This window comes from Channa argus, chromosome 24, assembly GCF_033026475.1.
Source record: "Channa argus isolate prfri chromosome 24, Channa argus male v1.0, whole genome shotgun sequence".
Taxonomy (NCBI): Eukaryota; Metazoa; Chordata; class Actinopteri; order Anabantiformes; family Channidae; genus Channa; species Channa argus.
The window spans coordinates 10197501-10224946 of NC_090220.1; the positions used below are offsets into that span (position 1 = coordinate 10197501).

Genomic DNA, 27446 nt, shown 5'->3' on the forward strand with positions numbered 1-27446 from the left:
TGTAATCCTGATAAGAGAAAGATTTCTAGGCTGCATTAGCAGTCTGTACTTTGACTCTTGATTTATTGAAATAGCGAAAATAGGCAATTTTCTTTCAAGATGAAAAAGTTTATTCGATTTCGGGAGATTAAACCCTTTCTTATTATTACTTATCTTATATTTCAAACTGACATTTGTTTTGATCTAAGGGTGCTCAGGGGGATTTGTTGGGTTTTCTCTACATTTCTGTGTAGTCTTTATTATGTAAAGCGCCTTGAAATGGCTTTGTTATGAATTGCCGCTTTATAAATAAAGTTGAATTTAATTGAATTGAATCAAATATCCCAGCTGTCACAGGCCGTGAGGCGTTTACTACTAGTAAACTATTCACACTGACAACTGTAACCAATTAACCTAACATACATATCACCTCTGCACAGTGTATTACATTATGCTGCATATGGGGCTGTTTAGTTGCAGAAAGCTCTGAGTGATCATGCTGACCCTTGTCCTTAATGACATTATTAAGACCACTAGTATTAATGTTTTGGCTGATACGTGTAACTAAGGGTTTATATTTTCTTTAGGGGTTCTAATGAAAGAAAGTTTTATAATTTTCCAATTCAAAACAGTGCTTATTTATCTTCTAATGGTTCTATGCATAGCAAATCAGGTCAAATTGGTAAAAAAATAAAATAAAATTAAGCTCTTATGCCCGGAGGCTGCATGTCCTGTTTCTTCACATAATGTAAATTAAACAACATCCCAAACACAGAGCAAACCCCAACCATACAGCTTAGATGAAATTATAAATATAGAAATCTTGTTAATGGATTTGTGGGACTGTATGTACTGAGTGTGAATACATTTTAACACTGATATTTCCCACTACTCTTAGACAAACATTTGTGTATGCTTTCCCTTGTGAATCTACATTTGCAGATGTTTTCCACTCACAGTGCATTTTGACCTCCACTGTGCAGCTCTCTTCTCCCACATCATTGCTGGCTGTGCATTTGTAGACTCCAGTACTGTCCTTGCTCAAGTTCCTCAATGTCACAATCTCCGGATTTTTTAAATCTGAGCAAAACCAAAGAGAAAACGCAACTCAACAGTGGATTCTTGTCTTATATGGTGATTTAAAGAGGCTAGATTTGAGACTGAATTTCTACATATTTCTACATTTAACAGAAGTGACACAACATAAATAAGCACTAGGACTAGAAGAATCTTACAGATAGAAACATTCGACTGATGAACCACCAGGGCAGGCGCACCGATATATATTGTGAAATTGGCAATTGCATACGGTGACCCCTATGAAAGGATGGCAATATCTGGGCCAACCAAAAAATAGCCTAAAGTGGGTCAGTCAGTCAGGCACCTCCCTGCTGATCCACCAGACCCCTTGTCTTAATTAGCTCTAACATCTTGAATATATTGAAGTCTTCAGTGGTTTCATAGAGGGAGTCTTGGTGTAACCTAAAGGCAGACTCAGCATGTGAGTGAACTTACCTATCAGGGCCAGTGGAGGCAGGTTGCCAATATATTTGCCCATTTCCAGTATTCTTTCCCATTTGTAATGGATTGGATCCGAGCCATCAGCAGACTTGCAGCTCATCTTAATATCACCACCCTCCAACATTTTGCCCTCCATCCAGCACTGTGGTTTAGATGGCTTTACTGCAAATATACAATTAAATTCAAACACAGATACTTTCACATGTTGGCAGTCACAGAGACATTCACCAGGAGCGCTGGTGCTGAACCCCCATGAGGTCAGACAGGTACTAAGGAATATCAACCCACACGAGGCTGGATCAGATGGAGTGCCAGGACAGGTCCAGGGGAAACACCAGGGAGTGTAGAAACATGCCCTGGAGCAGGTCATCATACCAGTGTGCCTCAAATAAGTCACAATTAAGACACTGAATGACTACCGGCCACAGACTGTGCACGTGGGGAAGCATGTCTCCGCCCCCATCACACTGAGCACAGGATCTCCACACAGCTGTGTGCTGAACCCCTCCCTTCTCCCTCTATACACTTGACTGCAAACCCTAACATAAGATGAACACCATCTTATCAAGTCTGCAGATGATACTATCATGGTAGGCAGGATAACCAATAAGTATGAGTCACCCTGCAGAGCAGAAGTGGAGAACTTGGTGAGCTGGAGCTGGGACAAGTATCTGATCCTCAATGCCACCTAGACAAAAGAGATCATCCAAGACTCAAGAAGCTGAAGCTACAGTCATTTTGTCTGTCATCACTTACTGCATCACAGTATCACTCTGGCTGTACCTTAGAAAACAAGAAGTCTCTACAGCAAATTATTAAGACTGCAGAGACAAGTATAGACAAACAATGTACTCAAGCTAACAACAAATAAAAAATTATAATCTTTCATGTCTTTATTGAATAATTACTTTAAACATTTAAAGTGCTTGTGAAAAAAAGTTAACCGCTCTGTGGCAACCATAACAGTAAAGATTTTTATGTGGCAAATTATTGCATTATTGTCATCAGTGCAGTGTTTTATTAGACCATAATTTGATAGGCTAGTTTTAACTAATTATTGCAGATGTCTTAAATTATAGTTTTGACCAGTTATTAAAAACACTGTAGATATGTGAATTCTATAAATATAATATAAGACATTGAAATCTATGGTATCACTTTTGATATCCAAAAAGGAACTATGACTAGTTGACATATAATAGTAAATACTTTAATAGTCAGAATTTGGATTTTTCAAAACTAAAATTTAGAAACTACAATGACATATTGACTGGTCAAAAATTTCAGATACAGACTAGTAATATAACTAGTAAAATATTATTTTTAGATATTCAAAATATTATCTTTTAATTCAATTCAATTCAATTCAATTCAACTTTATTTATATAGCGCCAATTCACAACAAAGTCATCTCAGGGCACTTTACAGAATAAAGTCAAGATTATAAAGATATATAAAGAGAACCCAACAATTCCCCCTGGAGCAAGCCATAGGCAACAGTGGAGAGGAAAAACTCAAACAAAAACAACAACAAAACATCTGGCAGATTGGTAGGATCAGTAGCTTCACGCTGGAAGACACACAGCTTCAAAGCCGGGGGACACCTGCAGAAAGGGACAGAGAGAAGGGGACAGAGGAGGACAAAGACAACTACGGGAGAGAACACACAGAGTTAATGACATACAGTGGTGACAATTGCTGGATGAGAGGAGAGGAGAGATGGTCAAGAGGAGGAAAGGAGCTCAGTGCATTGGGGGGTGGGTCCCCCAGCAGTCTAAGCCTATGGCAGCATAACTATAACTAACTATATGCTTTATTAAAAAGGAAGGTTTTAAGCCTAGACTTAAAAGTAGAGAGAGTGTCTGCTTCCCGAATCTGAACTGGGAGCTGGTTCCACAGGAGAGGAGCTTGATAGCTAAAGGCTCTACCTCCCATTCTACTTTTGGAAATTCTGGGAACCACAAGTAGGCCTGCATTCTGAGAGCGAAGTGGTCTACTGGGATGATATGGTGCTATGAGGTCTTCTAAATATGATGGAGCCTGACCATTCAGAGCTTTATATGTAAGAAGCAGGGTTTTAAATTCTATTCTACATTTAATGGGAAGCCAATGGAGAGAAGCTAGTGAAGCTGAAATATGATCTCTCTTGCTAGTTCCAGTCAGCACTCTTGCTGCAGCATTTTGGATTAATTGCAGGCTCTTTAGGGAGTTACTGGGGCATCCTGAAAGTAGGGAATTACAGTAGTCCAACCTAGAGGTAACAAATGCATGGACCAGTTTTTCGGCATCACTTTGAGACAGGATGCTCCTAATTTTGGCAATGTTCCGTAGGTGGAAGAAGGCTGTTCTAGAGATTTGTTTTATATGTGAGTTAAAGGATAGATCCTGATCAAAAATAACTCCAAGGTTCCTTGCAGTAGTACTGGAGGCCAAACTTATGCCATCTAGTGTGACAATATGGTTGGACATCATATCTCTGAGATTTTTGGGCCCAAATACTATGACTTCAGTTTTGTCTGAGTTTAAAAGTAAAAAATTGTGGGACATCCAGGCCTTGATGTCTTGTAGGCATGCTTGAAGCTTTATTAACTGATTATTTTCATCTGGTTCCATAGATAAATATAGCTGGGTATCATCAGCATAACATTGGAAATTTATGGAGTGTTTTCTAATAATGTTGCCTAAAGGAGACATATATAAAGTAAAAAGTATTGGTCCTAACACAGAGCCTTGTGGAACTCCATAGCTAACCTTGTGTGCATGGAGGATTCATCATTAACATGAACAAATTGAAATCTATCAGATAGATAAGATTTAAACCAACCTAGTGCAGTTCCTGTAATTCCATTTTCATGTTCCAGTCTCTGTAATAAAATGTTATGATCAATGGTATCAAATGCAGCACTAAGATCTAACAGAACAAGTATAGAGATGAGTCCAGTATCTGAGGCCATGAGAAGATCGTTGGTGACTTTTACCAGTGCTGTTTCTGTACTATGATGAACTCTAAATCCTGACTGAAAGTCTTCATACAAATTATTCCTATGAAGGTGATCACATAATTGTTTTGCGACTACTTTTTCAATTATTTTAGAAATAAAGGGGAGATTAGATATTGGTCTGTAATTGGCTAAAACACCTGGGTCAAGACAGGGTTTTTTAAGTAATGGTTTAATTACAGCTACCTTATAGGCCTGTGGTACATAGCCTGTTTCTAAAGATAGATTTATGATATCTAATATGAATGTATCTATTAAGGGTAAAGCTTCCTTGAGCAGCTTAGTTGGAATAGGGTCTAGCAGACAGGTTGTTGGTTTAGATGAGGTAATAATTGAAGTTAGCTCAGAGAGATCTATGGGTAAAAAGCAGTCTAACAGGGATGACTCTAGCACTGAACATGAAGATCTATCTGTAATTTTTGGGGGGAGGATCTGGTGAATTCGTTCTCTAATAGCTACAATTTTATTCATAAAGAAGCTCATGAAGTCATTGCTGCTCAAAGTTAAGGGAATAGTAGGCTCAACAGAACTATGGCTCTTAGTCAGCCTGGCTACAGTGCTGAACAGAAACCGGGGGTTGTTCTTATTTTCTTCTATTAATGATGAATAATATGCTGTTCTGGCATCACTGAGAGCTTTTTTGTACATTTTTAAACTATTTTTCCAGGCTAAGTGAGATTCTTCTAACTTTCGTGTTTCCTGTTTTAAGTTGCGTGTTTGTGAACTATACCATGGAGATCGCCTCTGCTGGTTTACTGCCTTCTTTTTTAGAGGGGCAACACTATCGAGTATTGTACGTAGTGAGGCTGCAGAATTGTCAACAAGATAATCTACTTGTGCAGGAGTAACATTAAGGAGACTACTTTCCATTGTATTAACATATGGTGAAGCAAATGATGAAGAAATAATTTCTTTAAATTTGTTGACAGCTTTTTCACTTAAGCATCTGCTATAGTGGAATTTTTCCCTAACTGTTGTATAGTCCGTTATTGTAAATTCAAATGTTATTAAAAAATGGTCAGACAGAAGAGAGTCATGAGGAAATATGGTTAAATTATCCGCTTCAATTCCATACGTAAGGACAAGGTCTAACGTGTGACTAAAACAGTGAGTGGGTTTATTTACATTTTGGGAAAAACCAATTGAATCTAATAATGAATTAAACGCAGTGCTCAGGCAGTTACTGTCAGCATCTACATGGATGTTAAAGTCACCCACTATAATGACTTTATCTGTACTAAGCACTAAATCAGATAGAAAATCAGAAAATTCAATCAAAAACTCTGAATAAGGGACTGGAGGACGGTACACGGTAACAAATAATAGTGGTTTTTGAGTTTTCCAGTTTGGGTGTGAAAGGCTAAGAGTAAGACTCTCAAATGAGTTATAACTATGTTTAGGTCTAGGAATTATTGATAAGCTACAATGGAAGATTGCTGCAACTCCTCCACCTCGGCCTGTGCTTCTAGGAACATGGTAATTAATATGACTTGGGGGGGTTGACTCATTTAAACTGACATATTCTTCCTGCTGCAACCAAGTTTCAGTGAGACAGAATAAATCGAATTGATGATCACTTATTAAGTCATTTACTAACAGAGATTTAGAAGAGAGAGATCTGATATTTAATAATCCACATTTAATAGTTTTGGGGTTTTGTTCTGTAAGAGGAGTAGTCTTAACTTTTATTAGGTTATTATGATTAACTCCTCTTGTTGTCATATTTACTTTATGTAATTTAGGTCGGGGAACAGACACAGTCTCTATAGGTATGTGGGAGTTGTGGGGGGGTAACGGTTGTAAGGACACTGCAGAGAGGCGTGTAGGACTGGATCTCTGCATCCTAGGCTCAACTCTGGATTGTCATACATTTGGTTGTTTAATAAAACCAGCCATATTTCTGGATAAGAAAGCTGCACCATCTAAAGTAGGATGGATGCCATCTCTCCTAATCAGCCTAGGTTTTCCCCAAAAACGTATCCAATTGTCTATGTAGCCCACATCGTTTGCTGGACACCACCTAGACAGCCAGCGGTTGAATGACGACATGCGGGTGTACATGTCGTCACTGGTTCGATTTGGCAGGGGGCCAGAGAAAATTACGGAGTCCGACATTGTTTTTGCAAAGTTACACACCAATTCAACATTCATTTTAGTGACCTCCGATTTACGTAATCGGGCGTCATTAACTCCCACGTGAATAATAATATTACTGTATTTACGTTTATCCTTAGCCAGGAGTTTCAAATATGATTCAACGTCGCCCGCTCTGGCCCCAGGAAGACATTTGACTACGGCCGCTGGAGTCTCTAACTTCACGTTTCTGACTATAGAGCTGACAATTACCAGAGTTGGTTTCTCAGCGGGTGTGTCGCTGAGTGGGGAAAATCGGTTAGAAACATGAACCGACTGGTGGTGAACCTCAGGCGTCTGTTTAGCATTAGATCTCTTACGAACCGTCACCCAGCCGGACTGGCTTCCCGGCTGCTCGGGAACTGCCGGGGGACAGCTAGCAGGGGCTACGCTAGGTCGGCCCGCACCAGCTACCGGGGCCTGACTAGCTGAGTTGTTTTCCATGTTGCGGAGACGTGCTTCCAATTCCGTGAGCCTCGCCTCCAAAGCTGCAAAAACCTTACACTTATTACATATACCATTATCACTAAAGGAGGCAGAGGAAAAACTGAACATAAGACACACCGAGCAAGTGAGAGAAGGAGAAACAGAGGGAGACAGAGAAGCCATTGCTAATGGATAACCGCTAAGCTAACGAAGCTAATATAAGATAAATGTGGAATTTGTAAACTTTAGCTGGTTATGTTTTGCAAAAGCAGGTGCTTTTGTAATACAAGCGTATGTTACGACTAAGTATTAATTCTTGTGCGAAGAAACCACTTATTTAAGTAAAAATAACAGCTACAATTAATCAGTAAACAATCCTTCGGTAGAAACCCAAGAGTGTGCAGAAACAGGAAGTGACGCGATACGCTTTTAAGTGTTACAAATTACAGATATCATTACTTAAGTTTCCCTAGTCAAAATTTTATTACAATAATCCAGCCAAATTGTCTTTCTCATTAAAGTAAGCGGTTAAGTATAATTGCAGAGATATTACGCATAGTCCATAGGTACATAACAGTTTGGTCATTCATTATAAAAAGAGTGACCAAAACATTAGACCTCTTCTTATAATGCACTCAAGTATGACTCCACCACCCACCACTATGACCTCTATAATTAAGAGAGAGTAGAATTATCATCCTTTTGACAGTTTCTACTTGGAAACTGAGGAATCATAACATTGTAAAAGTAGAATTCATGGCAGAGCTGCTGTATTGGATTGCATACAGGTTTACCCAATAAAAGGTCCAGAGAGTGCATTCTACTAGGCCATAGTAAGAATGTGAGAGGGGGCCTCACTGGTGTGAACTTTCAAACGCACACTCTGTGGTCTCTCAGAATATGATGTTATGTCAGCTGTACAGTTTATGAGTCTTTCCTCCTGTGTGTTTTTATTGGAGTCTTTATTGAACCTAAGTTTTGCCTGCAACTTACCTAGAACTATGAGGCTGATTGTGCTCCAGTGGTATTGTGCACCAGTCTTGACTTTGCAACTGTACTCTCCTGAATCTGTCAGAGACAAGTCACTGATCAGCAGAGAGGCATCTCCTTTCAAGTAATCTCCAGCAAAGGCTACACGGCCATGCTCTGCTTTACTGGGGTCAAAAACACGTCCAGCAAAGTAGGTGATCACCTGGTGGGGAAAGCAAAATGACCTGGTGGGTATGTAATATGACAAACAAGGTAAACAAGGTAAGACACATGTGAGACAATGTGAAACCTGAAGCTAATCCCAGATGTCACTGGGGAGAGGCAGGGTACCAGTCTATATAAGAGCTCAACTTCAGGTCATTTATTATAATTGTATTTTCTTCAGCAATCTAGAAAAAATGTTTATAGGCTTTCAAGTTTAGAAAATTATTCTCTTTATACAGTCTCGTTATATCTTTTTGTCATATAAATATCAATTTTTTAGGGAACCCCTTTTAAAAATCTTAGTGTGCTCTAATTTGCCCACAGGCTTGAGCAGCACCTGTTTCCCATTGGCAATCCGTATTTTGCACAAGAACATATTATGAGAATTGGATTCTGGAATCACATATGGTTAAACCCAAAAAAGTTCTCTGGCCTATTGGTTTGCTTTCAGATTGGGCAGCCCACTGCAGATGCTTAGCAGCACCAGCCCCTTCAGTGCACTCCTGTTTGCTCCATAGATTTTACATTGATATAATAAGTTACTTTTCTAGGTTGTGGGAAAGATTTACACAAACACTCCATTAATTAAAAATCTCTAATAGAGCAAAAACTGACCTTCATTGTTAGATAAAAAAAAAAAATCTATGGGACAGTTGATGAAACTAAGACTGTACGAACTTATCATCTTAGTTGTAAAATAGTAATGGTCTGCACTTATATAGTGCTTATCTAAGCACTGCTACCTTGTTTGTCACTTCTTCTCATTCTCATTTTCATTCTCATTCACACTCACAATCCCACACACTGATGGGGGAGCTGCTATGCTGACCTACACTCACTGGAAGCAACTAAGCTGGGGTTGGTGGATGACTGCTCTACCTCCTACTCACCCCATAGTGTGTTTAATTCTGAATAAACATTTAATATATTTATTTATGTTATTTGTTTGACTAGGTGAGTTAATTGAGAACCAATTCTCATTTACAATAACATAACGAGACACTTACTACTCTGTGTCTGTTGGTTGGCTTGAGAAGCAGCCACTCAATGTCCAGAGTGGGGTCCTCACCCACCCAGAACTGATGGTGGCAGGGCAATGTGACATTGTCTCCAACAAGCCTCTTCATCTCTGTCTGGGCGCATGTTGTCAGCACAGCCAGCAGAACTGTAGAGAGACAAAAAAGATAAAGCAGAGCGCTTAAGTTAAAGGGGCAACTGTGGCGCAAGGAAGGTAGAGCAGTCGTCCACCAATCCCGCATTTGTTGATTCGATCCCCAGCTTCTCTGGTCAAGTGTCAAGTGTTCTTAAACAAAAGTATAGTACATTTACTATAGAATAGTAAATGCTCTTTTTTCCAAAGCGCTTTACCTTTTTCTCATTCATCCCTTCAAACACACCCTCACAAAGGATGAGGCTTAGCGCCAACTTCCGACATTAAACTGTTTTCAGGTGCACACAAAATTACAAAAAAAATACACAAAATTCTTCAATTACTGACCAGTCCAGTCCAGACCAGTATGAACTAAATGTGAAATTTTGAATTTTTTCATTTTACATTTAGATTTTTACAATATTTTTTTCAATTGGTTTGTTTTTATTTTTCTGTCTTTTTTACTTTAGTAGTTACAGTATTCAGTTTTTAAACAATATGAAAAAATATAAAAAAATATTTTTTTTTTGCTGGAGAAGGAACACAGTACACAGGTTGTATCATATTGAGTAATTGATCTAAAAAAAATGCAGAGCAGGGATTGGGATTATGTTGTTCATTTTCTACTGGCTGACTAAAAGAGTATAAAATTTTGCACACAAGTTATGTTTTTTAGGGAAAAAAATTGTTGTTGTTTTGTTAGTGTGAGCTTCTGTCTTAACCTGTGTGTTAACTGTTTTGAAAATGTGACTTTAGAACAGTGTCTACGCAAATGTGACAGTTTGTTATCAACTTAGCGACTTTGTAGTGATGTAACAACTTTTTGGAGCTTGTCAGCGAAAAAGTGACAAGTGACAAATCTAGTAACTTTTAGCCAGAAGTTAAGAACTTAATTTTGAGTTTTGTCACTAATAGTTCTCAGCAATCACACTCTAATGTTTAGATAAACTTCTCAAATAAAAATTATTTGAGCAGTCTAAATACAAAAAGTACCATTAAAATACTGTAGGACAAATAAGAAAACAAAAACCAATTGATAAACAGAAAAACATAATAGATGAATAAATAAATAAATATGGTGTCTTACTGACAGGGGGCGGCTGTAGCTCAGTTGGTAAGGCAGTTGTCCACGGACCACCAGTTCGATCCCTGGTCTCGGCTATATGTTGAAGTGTCTCTGGGCAAGACACGGAACCCGTAACAGCCCAATCCCAGCCCCAGCTGTGCAGTGCTGGTCCAAGCCCGGTAGAAATTAGGGAGCGTTGAGTCAGGAAGGTCATCCGGCGTAAAAACTGGGCCAAATCAATATGCGGACAATGATCCGCTGTGGCGACCCTGAACTCACGGATAAGCCGAAACGACAAAAAAAAACAAAAAAACAAAAAAGGTGTCTTACTGTCCCACTAAATGAAATGCCTACTTAAAAAGTTGTGATTATTTTAAGAGACATTACATTTGGGGCCAGATGCAGTTGTAGTGAAACAGTTCAGGATGACCCAAAGACTCACAGATTGGTTAATTAGTGGGGAAATTGATTATAAATCTAACATGACTTTTTATCTCTAAATCAACAAATTAGAATAGGATTATTGTAGTGTAAAGCAATATTATTTGCGCTACTTCAGTCAATAACAGATTACTTTTAAAAGTGTTTTAAAAGTCTATATTAAAGTTAATATAGACTTTTCATAAGTTAAATGTTCTACATATAGCACTTTTCTACCAATTGGCACTCAAAGCACCTTACACTGCTTCTTATGACCCATTCTCACTCAAAATCACACAAACTCATACACCGATGAGGGAGCTGCTATGCAGCTTGCCAACACTCACAGGGAGCAACTAAGTTGGGGTTCAGTGTCTTGCTCAAGGACACTTGTGACCAGAGGAGCCGGGGATTGAACCAACAACTGCGTGATTGGACAACTGCTCTACCTTCATGTGCCACAGTAGCCCCACAAGTTACCTTAGATGCTAAAAACAAAATACTTAATTTTAAATATTTGTTTACATTAATTACACAAAATGTCATCAGAATTGACAGAAAAAAATTATTTTGTTCTGTTTGTAAATATGGAAAATATAATTACATCTAATGTAGTACAGTTAGAATAGGTTCTGATTTTGATTTATTCAAATAATCTAATCTTAAGTCATGCTGTACATTTATAGGCACAGAAAGAACTGCACACAAGAATGAATGAAGTAACTTTCATACAAAATCTCTTTACAGTATTTCAACAGGCCATTTAAAAAAAAAAAAGTCCAGGTACAAAGTGCAGCAGGGTTTATCTTTAGCAGGGTCTTGAAAGTGTGATTTTGAGTGGACAGACATTTTCCAAGCCAAAGAGAAAAACTGTTAAACAAGAAAATAAAATCTGTGACAAATTGCATCTAAAAACAAACTAAACAATTTCAGAAAAAAGTTCCTCAACATAAAATTGGGTAGACTTTGAAGATCCCACCATTTACAATATATAATATAGTCAAAAGATTCAGAGAATCCGGAGGGGTCTCTATGCGCAAGGTACGTGTTCTCAATCCATTACTCTCCAAATCCATTCTTCATAGATTGAATCAAAGTTGTTCTATCTGCCAGAACAATGTGTCTGTAGGCATGACCTGAGAACAGGTAGACAGAGAGTGTGCATGATTTAAAAAACCCTTGATAAAATGTAGGGAAAACACTCTAAAGTCACATTTTTAAAACATATTTTGAAGATTTGGAATTCTTGACCCAAGTTCTTAAGGGGGCATGAGCCTGAGCTGAGAGGGTGGATTTTTTTTTTGCGTGCGACAAAGAACCTTAAAGTAGTATGGATCTAAATGTGGAAATGCATAATGACAAGGGGAGGTGGCACGATCCACTAAACTGGAATCAAAGAAAAATCAAAAGACCCTTATTAACCAAAATTTACAGCTAGTGGCTGGCAAAAACAACTCAATGACCAAAAGAAAAGAAAAGAATAAGATAAATTTGGAGGAGGAATGGGGAGGAACAATAACTCCAACTAAAACTGTTGAGGTAGAGATAACAGGGGGCAGATAGAAGCAAACTATAAATAAATTAAAAAGGTAAATGCTAAGTGGAACTACAATGACCATGGTGTCAGAGAAGGTATAATAACTAAGTGGGGACTGGGGAACAGGGGCCAACTGAGGAAGTGAACAAAACCTGATAATGGATTCCAGAAGATGGTCGACTGGGGCAGAAGAAAGTGAGGGAGCAGAGCTGAGAAGATGTGCGGCTGGTGGAGAGCTGGAGTTTAGCTGAGATGAGGTGAGTAGGAGAAACAGACAAAAGATGACAGATGGAGAATAAAACGATCAGAGAAAGAAAAGGCAAGCTAATGTGACTGTGGCAACAGCTAAAAGAACCAAGAAGGACCAGCGGGGATTGAAAGGTGAACAGGAGTTAAATACAGCAAAAAAAAAAAAAAAAAAAATCAATTAACATAACTGGTGAAAACAGGTTAGACCAGGTTATAGCAAGGAATCTATAAACAATGAAAACTATGGAATTAGAAGTGAGTGAATAGGAGTGGCAGATAATACTCCCACGTAGGATGGGCAGTTACCATAGGAAGAGAGCATAAGAGAAAAGGAGCGAGAAAGAACAGAACTGGGGAAATGATAAAAAATAAAAATGTTTGCTTATAGTTATTATTATCGCTTATATAAGTTTTCTTATAATAACGAAACATTAAAACATGAAACTCAAACACAACACAATTGTTTCCTCAAACAACACAACTAATACATAAAGTAATACATTACACAATGAACAGCAAAACAGCTATCAATATCCAAATATCCCATAGTGACTTTACTAGTGATAACAATCTTGTTGCACTCTGAACCTGCACTTGGCCAGTAAAAAAAACAGATTTCCTAATTTTTTTTTTTAAACCCTTCTGTCAAGTCTGATTTCACACATTTTCATAACAGTTATTATAAGTGATTATAATAGAGAACAGATTCAAATGCGGGATTTTACACCTTCATGTTTTTACATTTAGTTTTTTTTTTTGTCATTTAGCAGACGCTTTTATCCAAAGTGACTTACAAGTGAGGTCAAAGGCAAGCAAGAATCTAAGTCAAGGAGAAAACATCAAAGCAAAGTCCTATCAGAAAAGTGTTCACATTTCACGAGATGCAAGTGCGAGAAAGAGTAGAAAAGAAGTTTTGTTTTTTTTTTCTTTTTCTTTTTTTTATAGATTTAAGTGCATAGGAAGAGCGTGCAGAGTTTGGTAGCTCGTTCCACCATCGTGGGATCATTGCGCTGAAAAGTTTTGCTCTGTGTCTTCTGTGCGGTGCTGAGACCACCAGACATCGTTCGTTGGCAGACTGCAGCGGACAGGAAAGATTGTAGACTTGAATGAGTGAGTTGAGGTAAGCAGGACCTGTTGAAGTGATCACCCTGTAAGCAAGAGACAGAGCTTTGAACCTGATGCGAGCAGCTATAGGAAGCCAGTGTAGAGATCTGAAGAGTGGTGTGACATGGGTCCTTTTTGGCTGATTAAAAATGAGGCGAGCTGGTGTGTATTGGATCATCTGCAAGAGTTTGATTGTTGATCTCAAGATGAGATATGACCATCGTCTGTACAATGAGTTGGGTTGTATATTCCGTCTGATCTTTCTGATGTTGTAGAGGACAAATCTCCATGCCCTAGAGAATGAGGAGATGTGGTTCTTAAAGCTCAGTTGGTCGTTGATGATGACCCCCAGATTTCTGGTCGACTTAGTGAGGACAATCACTGTAGCTCCAATGTTGATGCTGATGTTGCTGTGTTGCGTTGAAGGTCTGGATGGGAAGACAAGGGCTTCGGTCTTGGAGAGGTTGAGCTAAAGATGTCTCTCTCTCATCCAGGCAGAGATGTCTGAGAGACAGGCAGAAATGCGTGATGAGCTGCTATTTGATGAATCAAATGAGCAGTTCATTGAAATGTAACTGTCCAGCTATTGACTGTAGTGTGTCCACATTTTTCTAAACATTTAAAAAGACAGACATCAGTATATGTTGACAAAACAATTTCACTATTAAAACAAATTACACTAAAAAATTTTATACTACTGCACAGTTTTTAAAGCACTGGTTCTAGTGAACTAGTATACAGCCTACTTGAAAGTGTATGCCCTGTCTAATAATAACAAATACAACTTTGTAATGAGCAGCCTTGCTACTATTAAACTTCAACACATTTTCAGTGTCTTGGTACAGTACCTTGATCTTAACAATCAAACCAGTGCATTTTGAGAAAAGCTGGTCCTAATGTTTTGGCCACCTCATTCATTTTAAATAGGGTGGCCAAAACATTACAACCACCCCGTCTCATAATCCACCTTTAGAGGGTTGGTTAATGGTAAATGGTCTGCACTTATATAGGCCTTTTATACCAATTGACACTCATAATCACAAACTAACACACTGATGGGGGATCTGCTATGCAGCTGGCCAACACTCACTAGGAGCAACTAAGTTAGGGTTCAGTTTTTTGCTCAAGGACACAAGACATGTGACCAGAGGAGCCAGGGATTAAACCAACAACTGCAAGGTTGTAATAATAATAAATAATTATAAATACAACTTTAAAAGGAGAACCATGTAACTACTTAACTTCAACACATTCTCAATGTCTTGGTACCGTACCATAAAGAACCCTGATTAACTTCCAAACAAATTCAAGTGGATCTGCAGACACAGGGCACAACAGTTCCTTTATATTAAGCGCTATTAGCGCCAATTCACAACAAACTCATGTCAAAGCACTTAAAGCAAAATAAAGTCAGGACTATAAAGGTGTATAGAGAGAACCCAACAATTCCACCTTGAGCAAGCCCTAGGCAACAGTGGAGAGGAAAAACTCCCTTTAACGGAAGAAACCTCCAGCAGAACCAGGCTCAGGGTGGTCAGCCATCTACCTTGACCGGTTTGGGTGAGTGGAAAATGAAGAGAGAAAAGAAAAAGAGCAACAAAAGCAACAACAACGGGCAGGTTGGTAGGACCAGTATCTGCACACTAGAAAAGACACAGCTTCAAAGCCCGGGGACACCTGCAAAGAGGGACAGAGAGGGAGACAGAGAAGGAGAAAGACAACTATGGGAGAAAATACACAGAGTTAATATCATACAGTAGTGACAATTGTAGTGTAGTAGTGACATCCAGGCCTTTATGTCTTGTAGGCATGCTTGAAGCTTAATAACTGATTTTTTTCATCTGGTTCAAGAGATAGATATAGCTGGGTATCCTCAGCATAGCAATGGAAATTTATGTGTTTTCTAATAATGTTGCCTAAGAGAGACATTTATAAAGTAAAAAGTATTGGTCCTAATACAGAGCCTTGTGGAACTCCATAGCTAACCTTTGTGCGCATGGAGGATTCATCATTAACATGAACAAATTGAAGTCTATCAGATAGATAAAATTTAAACCAACCTAGTGAAGTTACTTTCATCCCAATTTCATGTTCCAGTCTCTGTAATAAAATGTTGTGATCAATGGTATCAAATGCAGCACTAAGATCTAACAGAACAAGTTTAGAGACGAGCCCATTATCTGATACCATGAGAAGGTCGTTGGTGACTTTTACCAGTGCATTATTCCTGTAAAGGTGGTCACATAATTGTTTTGCGACTACTTTTTTAAGGATTTTAAAAATAAATGGAAGATATTGGTCTGTAATTGGCTAAGACACCTGAGTCAAGACAGGGTTTTTTTAAGTAGTGGTTTAATTACAGCTACCTTATAGGTCTGTGTTACATATCCTGATTTTAAAGATAGATTGATGATATCTAATACAAATGTATCTATTAAGGGTAGGCTTCCTTGAGCAGTTTAGTTGGAATAGGGTCTAGCGGACAGGTTGTTGGTTTAGATGAGATAATAACTGAACTTAGCTCAGTGAGATCTATGGGTAAAAAGCATTCTAAGAGGGATAGGGGCCTATTTGTAATATTTGGGGGGAGGATCTGGTGAATTCTTTCTCTAATAGCTACAATTTTATTCATCGAGAAAGTCATGAAGTCATTGCTGCTTAGAGTTAAGGGAATACTAGGCTATGGCTCTTAGTCAGCTTGGCTACAGTGCTAACCAGAAAACAGGGGTTGTTCTTGTTTTCTTCTATTAATTCTGGCATCACAGAGCTTTTTTGTACATTGTATTGTTTTTCCAGGCTAAATGAGATTCTTCTAAATTTCTGGAACGCTACTTTCTTTCTAACTTCCGTGTGGCCTGTTTTAAGTTGCGTGTGTGCAAACTATACCACGGAGATCGCCTCTACTGGTTATCAACTATTAAACATAGTGAGGCTGCAGAATTTTCAATAAGATAATTAACTTGTGCAGGAGTAACACTAAGGTGGCTACTTTCCATTGTATTTACATATTGTGAAGCAAATGATAAAAGAATAATTTCTTTAAATCTGTTTACAGCTTTTTTACTTAAGTATCTGCTATAGTGGATTTTTTCCCTAACTGTTGTATAGTCCGTTATTGTAAATTCAAATGTTATTAGAAAATTGTCAGACAGAAGTCAGTTTCAATGCCATATGTCAGGACGAGGTCTAGAGTGTGACTAAAACAGTGAGTGGGTTTATTTATATTTTCGGAAAAACCAATTGAATCTAATAATGAATTAAATGCAGTGCTCAGACAGTTACTGACAGCATCTACATGAATGTTAAAGTCACCCAATGTAATGATATTATCTGTACTAATCACTAAATCAGATAGAAAATCTGAAAATTCAATCAAAAACTGAATAAAGGATTGAGTTATAACTATGTTTAGGTCTAGGTTTTATTGGTAAGCTAGAATGGAATCTGATTGCTGCTACTCCAATAATCCACATTTAATTGTTTTGGGGTTTTGTTCTGTAAGAGGAGTAGTCTTAACTTTTATTAGGTTATCATGATTAACTCCTCCTGTGGTCATTTTGGTTTATGTAATTTACTAGGTCGGGGAATAGACACAGTCTCTATAGGTAAGTGAGAGTTGTGGGGGGGTGATGGTTGTAAGGATACTGCAGAGATGCAAGTAGGACTGGATCCCCTGCATCCTAGGCTCAACTCTGGATTGTCATTCTTTTGGTTGTCTACAGTGTTGTGTCAGCTCGCAATATCCGTCTCCATCTAAATGAAAAGGGACGCTATGGTAGGAGACCCAGGAGGACACCACTGCTGACACAAAGGCATAAAAAAGCGAGACTGGAGTTTGCCAAAACGTATGTGACAAAACCTCAATCCTTCTGGGAGAACATGCTGTTGACAGATGAGAAAAAAAGTAGAGCTTTTTGGTAAAGGACATCATGACACTGTTCACAGAAAAAGAAATGATGCCTTCAAAGAAAATAACACAGTCCTTACAGTCACACATGGTGAAGGTTCAAAGATGTTTTGGGGTTGCTTTCCTGCTTCTGGCACTGGATGCCTTAACTGTGTCAACAGTATCATGAAATCTGATGATTACAATTACTGATGATTATGATTAAGAATTTTGGGGTGCAACATAGTGGCCAGTGTCAGAAAGCTGCATCTCCACCAGAGGTCATGGGTCTTCCAGCAGGACATGACCCAAAACACACTTAGAAAAAAGCACTCAGAAATGGTTACAAACAAAGCGCTGGAGAATTCTGAAATGGCCAGCAATGAGTCCAGATATGAGATCTCAAAACAGCAGTTAGGAGAAGTCATCCTTCAAATCGTAATGACCTGGAGCAGATGCAAATGCAAATGGGGGGCTACAAAATATTAATTTAAGGGTGCCAATAATTTTGTCCAGTCCATTTTTGAGTTCAGTGTGAATTTTTGATTTTTTTGACTTTTTTCTAGGTTTTTTGTGTTGTTCCAGTGCAAACAAATGAAATAAGCATGTGAAAACCATTTATATTTGGAAAAAAATTTTGGAAGAAGGGTTGCATTTTCTGACAGAATTGCAAAGATGTCGATATTTTTTGCCGTGACTGTAGTAATGTCATTTAACATGTATGTCACATCTCGGCGTTGGTTCTGTTAGTCACATCACGTCATCTGTCTGTGTGTTAGATTGTCTTCAATATAGACCACCACTCTGTGGTATTTATTAACACACTATCTATACAACAACATAATCTACACCTGTGGGGTCACTCTCCCGCCCGGATATACCTACGTTGAAAAATCCGCACCACTGGCTCTGGTGGGGGCATATTCATAATCCACCGTGAAGATCTGAAACTGTCACCCCTCCCTCTTCCAAATCTGTCTACCTTTGAATGTCTGGAAATTAAATGTAAACATCAAATCTCTATATTATTACTTCTTATTTGCCGGCCACCAAAGCAACACTTGGGTTTCATCAGAGAATTGTATGAACTTCTCTCAATTTTCTGTACATCATCACCTAACGTGTTGATACTTGGAGAACTGAACATCCATGTTACATCACCTAACCATTCTGCTGCTGAGTTCTTAGAACTGCTGGACTGCTTAAACCTGAAGCAGAAAGTCCCCACCTATAGTAAGGGCCACATCCTTGACTTGGTCATTTCTTACTCTATCCCCATTTCTAATCTCCAAGTATATGACCTGGGTGTCTTGGACCACAAAATAATTTCAATGGACTTCCCTTATACACTATCTTCTAACCCACAGCTTCGTATCTGGTTCAGGAATCACAAATCTGAACCGGATCTTTCCATAATAAATTATTTACTCAAACCTCAAACCCACACTGGGAGCAACCACACAGAGGAGCAGTGCAACAAATTCATTGCACATTTCACCACTAAGGTTAAAACGATCCGCTCCTCACTGTCTGTCGTAAACCCCCAACCCCCAGACCTCCCCACTTCAAGGCCAGAAGGCTGCTTGTCAAAGTTTTCAGGTACTAATGTAAAAGAAGTTGAAGTTATCATACAGAGGATGAAACCCTCGACGTGCACCCTGGACCCTATCCCCACCCCCTTACTAAAAGATATCTCAAATATAAGCCAACTCATCACCAGCATCATTAATTACCCCCTCCAGAGTGGCACAGTCCCAACATCACTGAAAACTGTAATAATTACGCCACATTTAATAAAAACCCTCCCTGGATCCTGAAGTCATAGTAAACTATCATCCGATCTCCAATCTTCCATTCCTATCAAAGGTTTTGGAAAAAACTGTCTTGGCCCAGCTCCAAGATCACCTCAAAAGTCACAATCTGTACGAAAAATTTCAATCCGGCTTCCGCCCCTCCCTCAGCACAGAGACAGCCCTGGTCAGGGCTTCCCATCTCTTCACATTCTTCTGGATCTCACTGCCACTTTTGATACAGTTGATACACAAAATTCTCCTCCATCGCCTGCAGCATACCGTTGGATTTTCTGGTACTGCTTTGGGTGGTTTGGTTCCTATCTCACAAATAGAGCTGAGTATGTGGCCCTAGGGGATGCCAAATCTCAGTCACACTTGGTCACCTGTGGGGTGCCACAGGGACCGATTCTTGGGCCAACCCTTTTGAAAATCTATATGCTCCCACTGGGCCACGTAATTGGCAAGCATGGAGTCTCCTTCCACTGCTACCCTGAGGATACTCAGGTCTAGGTGAGACTAAGCCCGACCCCACCATCACTTCTGTCAACTCTCACTTGCTGCCTGGAGGACATTAAGGTGTGAATGATAGAACTTCCTTCTGCTGAACAGCACCAAAACCGAAGCCCTTCTAGTTGGCCCCACCCATCAGCTTCATTCCTCACCCATTAATTGTATCTCCTTTTCTGGTCAGACCATTACCATCTCCAACTCTTTTAACAACCTGGGGGTCAAGTTTGAGACGCTTTTGTCTCCTCCATGCTGAACTACTGCAATGCACTTCTCATTCGAATCTCCGGCAGGAGCCTTCAAAAGCTCCAATATTTTCAAAACAGCGCCGCCAGGAGCCCCTTATGAGGGTGCGGAAACCCGAAAACATCACTCCTGTTCTCCGGACACTTCACTGGCTTCCTATCCACCTTCGCATTGGTTACAAAGTCTGTCTACTTACCCACCAGTGTATCCATGGAAATGCCTCACAGTATCTTAAGGAATTTCTCACATTGTAAACTACAACTAGACACATTCGTTCCACCAACACTTATCGCCTCTACCCTCCCAGATCCAAACTTCAAACAATGAGGGACCGAGCCTTCTCAGTAGCTGCTCCACGGCTGTGGAACGCTCTGCCTGAGAACTTGAAAAAATTTCATCTGTGCAACAAATTAATTTTTTATGCAGGGTTGTTTGATCAATTTTCAGTTTGAACATTTCGGCTGGTTTCTGTTCATGCTTTTATTAAGGTAGCACAGACTCATTTATAAGCCTTTATGTAAAACATTTGTTTTTAATATGCAACCCAGACAAACATTTTGAACTGGGCTTGTACTGAAGTAAATTACATTGTGATCAGTGAGTGCAGCCAGTCCATCCAGTATCTCAAAAATGTGCAGGATAGTTTGTAGTTGCAGCACTTATGGCAACTCTCAATAAGACCTTGGATGAGACATCTTTGATGGTCTGAATTATTTGGCACAATTTTGTAATTCTGCAACACTATGGGGGAAAGAGAAATAGTCCAAATATGGGCAAAGATGTCTCAGAGTTCCACGGATATTTGCTGTGAATCCTGTAGATGACCTATATATCCACTTTAAGTTGCTCTTATCTTCTCTCCTTTTCAACTCTAGTCCCCTTCTCCTTCAGCCATAATTCCACTGTGTCCCATTTGCTTAAACTCTCTCATTCACTCAAACTCATTCTGTAGTAGATATCCAGTAATAAACCCCTGTACTCCAACTGCTTTTCATATGTTCTAATAAGAAGAGGCCTCAATTTTTTTTATTCAAATGTTCTTTTCTTTAATTTCTCTTTATAAAAAAATTGACCCCTTTAGGTTTTACATGGGCTGAAAAAAAAGTTTACAATTTCACAAAGAATAAGGTCATGTTTTGCAGAATACCGATTCTTTTCCCTGATATAAAATAAAGACATTCACAGCATCACAGTGTTTGTGGCAGTGGAGATAAAAGAATCTGCAGGGGACTTAAACAAGGTATGGTATGGACATGTCCCATGTTCCCTCACTGAAACTGTCTACAAGACAAATGGTTCAGATATGCTAGCATTTAATTGGCTGAAAAAAAAACAAAAAACAAAAACACATTTGCTCCCAGACACAGAAGTGACATTAAGTTATTGCAGCTGTCAGTCCATCTTCATGTCCATTCACTAGAGCATTTCTGTAGAGAAATGCTTTAACCATTCGTATAATTCTTCATTCCTTATTATCTTGCATTGTTTTTAATGTTAATTAGGTTAAATACATGTTATAGTGGTTAATTTCTATAACCTAGATTTGTTGAATTGTATTTTATTTTGCTGTCAGTGTATGAATGCCATGTCTTTCTAGGAACATCTTCCTTTGTCACACCACAGACATGCTCACACTCTAAGCCCGTGTTTTAAATGTACCATGTAGCCTTGAGAGATGCACTGTGCTTCCGTGACCTCTGATTGTATTCAACCAATCCATTCTCTTATTAATTATGTGGTCAGGCAGCACATCCAGCTGTAAAGTTTGCTAAGAATTCAAAAGCTTTAATGAGGACAGCCATGACATGCCAGCACCACACTGACATCACCATCAACATTGCAATCATCAGCACCTCTGTTTGCCTGTCACTGCAGCAGACTTAGTCACTGCCTTGTCACTGTCTTGTCCTGCAAACCAACTAGAATTCACCCTTGGTCAGGGATTACAAAGACAAGGAAGCCATCTTCTGTAGCATAATAGGCTGATACAATGAGCATGCCATCAGGTTTGATGATAACAAGAATGGTCCTTTAATGAAAGATTCCTTCTGAACAATTTTTAATTACCAGATTAAAAACATCAATCGTTCCATAAGGAATTATACTGAACTGTGTGTGCGCGCAACCTCCACAAACAATAGTGAACAGCAGTATGCACATTTTAGCCTTATCTAAAAAATGGTAAACTATAGTTTGAACAATATTTGGATTGCATTGCCTCCTCCAAGAAACAAATCAACAGCAGAAACAGATCAAAGAACAATTCATTCAATGTTTACATGCATTTGGTGTTCCTTATTTATACTATAGTAGTAGTAAAGGAGTCTTGCTGAAGGTCCTGTAGACCTGTGGATGCATAGATATCCCATTCACTGTATTTTAATCAGGCACCTAGTTTGATGCCTGCAACCCATCATATTAATGGTAGGCATCCATCAAAAGCATCATGGCATTTTGCTCAATACAAAGTGATTCACACAAGGTCAGAAAGTGTGGATAGAGAGGGGACATTTACACACACTGGTTTGATAAACCTAAATAGGAATAGGAGGCTCAGATCACCACTAATGTATAAAAACTAGTGATGATCTGAGCCTCCTAATCCTATATACTCCTATTGGTCAAAGTGAGCAGAATGAATGAACGACCTTGATCCAGGAGATCTTTTTAACAGAACTTAAGAAGTTCTTTAGAGAGAGGAGAGAACCTGCAGAAAGAACAGCCATCTCAGTAACTTCTTTTACATTTAAAAGACCCTCATGCTCCCTTTATCACAATTAGGGCGAGGGTGGATCCAAGTGAGGAGACTGTGAGAGGGACTGAACTAACAAAAGACGTTTATTGATAAGAAAGTAATGACAAACAGAAAACGCTCCTAACAGGAGGGTACAACCGAAAACATGATCGGAAAAAGAAATAAACTGAACAACAAGAAAAGGACGCAAACCCGAATGAAAACCAGACAAATTATAAGAAACTAAAATGCATCCCACTAAACCTAACAGATCATGACACCCTTAGAATAATAAGGAAGAGAATCTGTGGTCTGAGGGGACAACATTAAACTCACTGGGGAGAGCTCCAAGTTCTGAGCCTCGTGTTTCTTGGACTTTGTGACTTGTTCTTTGTTCATAAATCAAGAGAACATTCAAGAACCAGCTCAAAGAGGTAAAAAAGGATGAGTAGCAGGTGACAGAAAAGTTTATAGCATTAGCATCCAAACATAAACTTGTACAGAATTTATATGTTAAGTATAAGGGACTTGTAGGTTGGGCCCAAGGATAATATGGAAGGTAGGACAGTTCAGCAACACACAATAACTGACAAGCAGACAGTCAAGGAGCCAAATAAAATGTATTAACTAAAGACAATAACTGATAAACTGTAACAATAACAATAACAATAACTGATAAAAACTAGAAAGCTTTAAGGCAATAGTAAATGAACAAATAACAGCATTGACAAGGAAACTAGACAAGAGCACTATAGGAGATGAGATGAGATCGTAAAAGAATAAGTGGTGATTAATGGAGTAAAGGGAAGGAACTGTTATAGCGAGGGGTCAGGTGAGTGTGAAGAGTGAAAGTGGAATAATACTTCTCCATCAGGAGATGGAAACTTCAATGCAGATCTATGCAAAGAACAATATTATGAGTAACTAAAGGCCACAGAGGCTCGCAGAGACCCGATGTGCAGACATCTTAAATCTTAACAATGCATTGTGTGAAGGTATCTGTTTCAACACATCAGATGTTGAAAAAGATATTGTACCATTTCATGAAAATATTAGCTCATTTTTTATTTAATGGCAGCAACACTCCTCAAAAAAGTTGGAACAGGGGAAACAAAAGGATGGAAAAGTAATTGCCACTAATTAAAATCAAATGGGAGCATTTGACAACTAATTACATTTACATTTAGTCATTTAGCAGATGCTTTTTTCCAAAGCGACTTACAAGTGAGGTATAAGGGAAGCAAAAATCTAAGTCAAAGAGAAAACATTTTGGGATCATTGCGCTAAAAACTTTTGCCTGGTGTCTTCTGTGCGGTGCTGGGACCACCAGAGGTCGTTCGTTGGCAGACCGCAGCGGGTGGGAAGGATTGTAGACTTGAATGAGTGAGTTGAGGTAAGTGGGGGCTGTCAAGTTAACCACCCTGTAAGCAAGAGACAGAGCTTTGAACCTGATGCGAGTAGCTACAGGAAGCCAGTGTAGAGATCTAAAGAGTGGTGTGACATGGGTCTTTTTTGGCTGATTAAAAATTAGGTGAGCTTTGTCTGATTTAGTGGGGACAATCCCTCTAAATCCAATGTTGATGCTGATGTTGTGTTGTGTCAAAGATCTGGCTGGGAAGACAAGGACTTTGGTCTTGGAGAGGTTGAGTTGAAGATGTCTCTCTACCATCCAGGCTGAGATGTCTGAGAAACAGGCAGAAATGCGTGATGAGACAGTGGAGTCATACGGTGGAAAAGACAGAATGAGCTGTGTGTCATCGGTGTTGCAGTGATAGGAAAGACCATGTGAGTGAATGATGGAACCCAGGGATGTAGTATAGGAGGAAAAAGAAGAGGACCAAGAACTGAGCCCTGCAGCACACCGGTAGAGAGGCTATGAGGGTGAGAAAGATTCCCCTGCCAGGATACCTTGAGGGTTCGTCGTGATAGGTAAGAACGAAGCCAGTCTAGAGCTAATCCAGAGATGCCTAAGTCAGAGAGTGTGTATAAGAGGATCTGATGGTTCACAGTGTCAAAGGCTGACGATAGATCAAGTAGAATTAAGACAGAAAACTGACCTATGGCTTTTGCAGCTCGAAGATATTCCACGACAGTCAGGAGTGCCGTTTCTGTGGAGTGACCCCTCTTGAAGCCAGACTGGTTGACATTAATTAAGTTGGTAATTAATTGGCAACAGGTCAGTAAGATGACTGGATATATAAAGTACTAAAAACTAAAAACAGGAATGATTCTGTACTGGCCCATCACTGCATGGGCTCAAGAACACTTTGAGAAAACACTGTCTGTAAACACAGTTTACAATCCATAAATGTAAGCTGAAGCTGTATCATGCAAACAAGAAGCTATATGTGAACAGGATCCATAAATTATGCAGTGTTCTCTTTGCCAAAGCAAATTTTAAATAGACTGAGGCAAAAAGGAAAACTTAACTGAGGTCAGAAGAATCAAACTTTTAAATTATTTTTTGAAACCATGGACTCCATGTCCTGTGGACCAAAGAGGAGAGGGACCATCCAGCTTGTTACCAGTGGGCACTTCAAAAGTTTGCATCTCTATTGGTATGGGGGTGCATTAGTGCTTGGGCATGGGCAGCTTACACGTTTGGATAGGCAACACCAATGCTGAAATGTACATAGAGGTTTTAGAGGAACATATGCTCCCATCCAAAAGACTCTTACAGGTAAGGCCTTTCACATTTCAGCAGGACAATGCTAAACCACATACTGCATCACAACAACATGGCTTTGCAGGAGAGGAGGCTGGTGCTGAACTGGCCTGCCTGCAGTACAGACCTTTTATCACATCTTATCATCTTATATCATTGTATTCTATTTTTCTTTACGTTTACACATCCTCACAACTTTTTTTGAATTGGGGTTGTACGTCTACCATGCAAGTATAAAAGAAATACATTTGTGTATGTAAATAAGCATAGGTCTGCATCAACATTTATGTGTATTGATGGAAAAGTACATTTCTGAAGGACACCTTCGCTGATATTGAACTTGTTTCTTTTGGTTCTAAAAAAACTTCCCTCTGATTTCCTTGTATAAAAAGTACTCAAGTACTTGACCTGACATTACCAGATGATATACTTCAGTTGAGATTATGTCATCTTGTTGCTCATAACTCATATGAGTTGGTAAATGGTAACTCATTTAGCGCTTTTTATCAATGTTGGTTCCCATTCAGCCATTTACACAAACACCCACACACTGATGGCGGCTGCTATCAAGGGGCTCACTTGACCCACCGGGAGCAACTTGGGGGTTCAATGGGGTTCAGTTTTAACTTGGGGTTCAGTGTCTGAAGGACACTTCATACCCGTGACCTGGGATCGAACCACTGACCCTGTGGTCCCTGGATGACTGCCTTACTAACTGAGCTACAGCCGCCCACAGGTTGTATGTATGGTCAACCTGGTTTTCCAAAACTCCACCAGATGACAAACTACTAATGATAGATGTGTTTTTCAGCTAGAAGGAGAGAAATCAGAGGGAAGTTTAAATGCATTAATGTACATTTACACCCAAAACTAAAGCAATAGAAATAGAAAGCAAGTAAAAAATTGGTTGCCCTTTAAGTAATAATAATACGGTAATAAGCAGGTTTCTTCCACGTACGGAACATTGCCAAAATTCTCAAAGTGATGCTGAAAAACTAGTCCATGCATTTGTTACTTCTAGGTTGGACTACTGTAATTCCCTACTTTCCCCAGTAACTCCCTAAAGAGCCTCCAATTAATCCAAAATGCTGCAGCAAGACTGCTGACTTGAATTAACAAGAGAGATCATATTTCACCTTCCCTCCATTGGCTTTTCATTAAAATTAGAATTGAATTTAAAACCCTGCTCCTTACATATAAAGCTCTGAAAGGTCAGGCTCCATCATATATAGAAGACCTCATAGCACCATATCATCCCAATCTCAGAATGCAGGCCTACTTGCGGTTCCCAGAATTTCCAAAAGTAAAATAGGAGGCAGAGCCTTTAGCTATCAAGCTCCTCTCCTGTGGACACAGCTCCCAGTTCTGATTCGGGAAACAGACACCCTCTCTACTTTTAAGTCTAGGCTCAAAACCTTCCTCTTTGATCAAGCTTATACTTAGTTATAATTATGCTGCTAAAGGCTTAGACTGCTGGGGGACCCCCCTCCTCCTGTCACTCTCTCCTCTCCTCTCACCCCACAACTGTCACTACTGTACGGCATTAACTTCTGTGTTGAAGCTGTGTGTTTTCCAGTGTGCAGCTGCTGGTCCTACCAACCTGCCCGATGTTTTGTAGTTGCTTTTGTTGCTCTTTTTCTTTTCTCTCTTCACTTTCCACTCCCCCAAACCGGTCAAGGCAAATGGCTGCCCAACCTGAGCCTGGTTCGGCTGGAGGTTTCTTCTTGCCTAGGGCTTGTTCAAGGTGGAATTGTTGGGTTCTCTCTATACATCTTTATAGTCTTTATTCTGTAAAGTGTAAAGTTGAATTTAATTGAATTAGATTGAATTGAGTGGT

At 39.3% G+C, this 27446-nt stretch overlaps 1 protein-coding gene across 1 annotated transcript in view; it reads right to left on the reverse strand.

Annotated features, from left to right (window-relative positions):
• Positions 1 to 27446, reverse strand: part of LOC137109268 (CXADR-like membrane protein) — a 45287-nt gene that overhangs the window by 1758 nt on the left and 16083 nt on the right. The window contains exons 2-5 of the mRNA XM_067494864.1: positions 9260 to 9417; positions 8052 to 8250; positions 1495 to 1662; positions 937 to 1059 (exon numbers count right to left, since the gene is read on the reverse strand). Coding sequence (XP_067350965.1) covers positions 937 to 1059; positions 1495 to 1662; positions 8052 to 8250; positions 9260 to 9417 — 648 coding nt within the window. The remainder of the gene's footprint in view (positions 1 to 936; positions 1060 to 1494; positions 1663 to 8051; positions 8251 to 9259; positions 9418 to 27446) is intronic.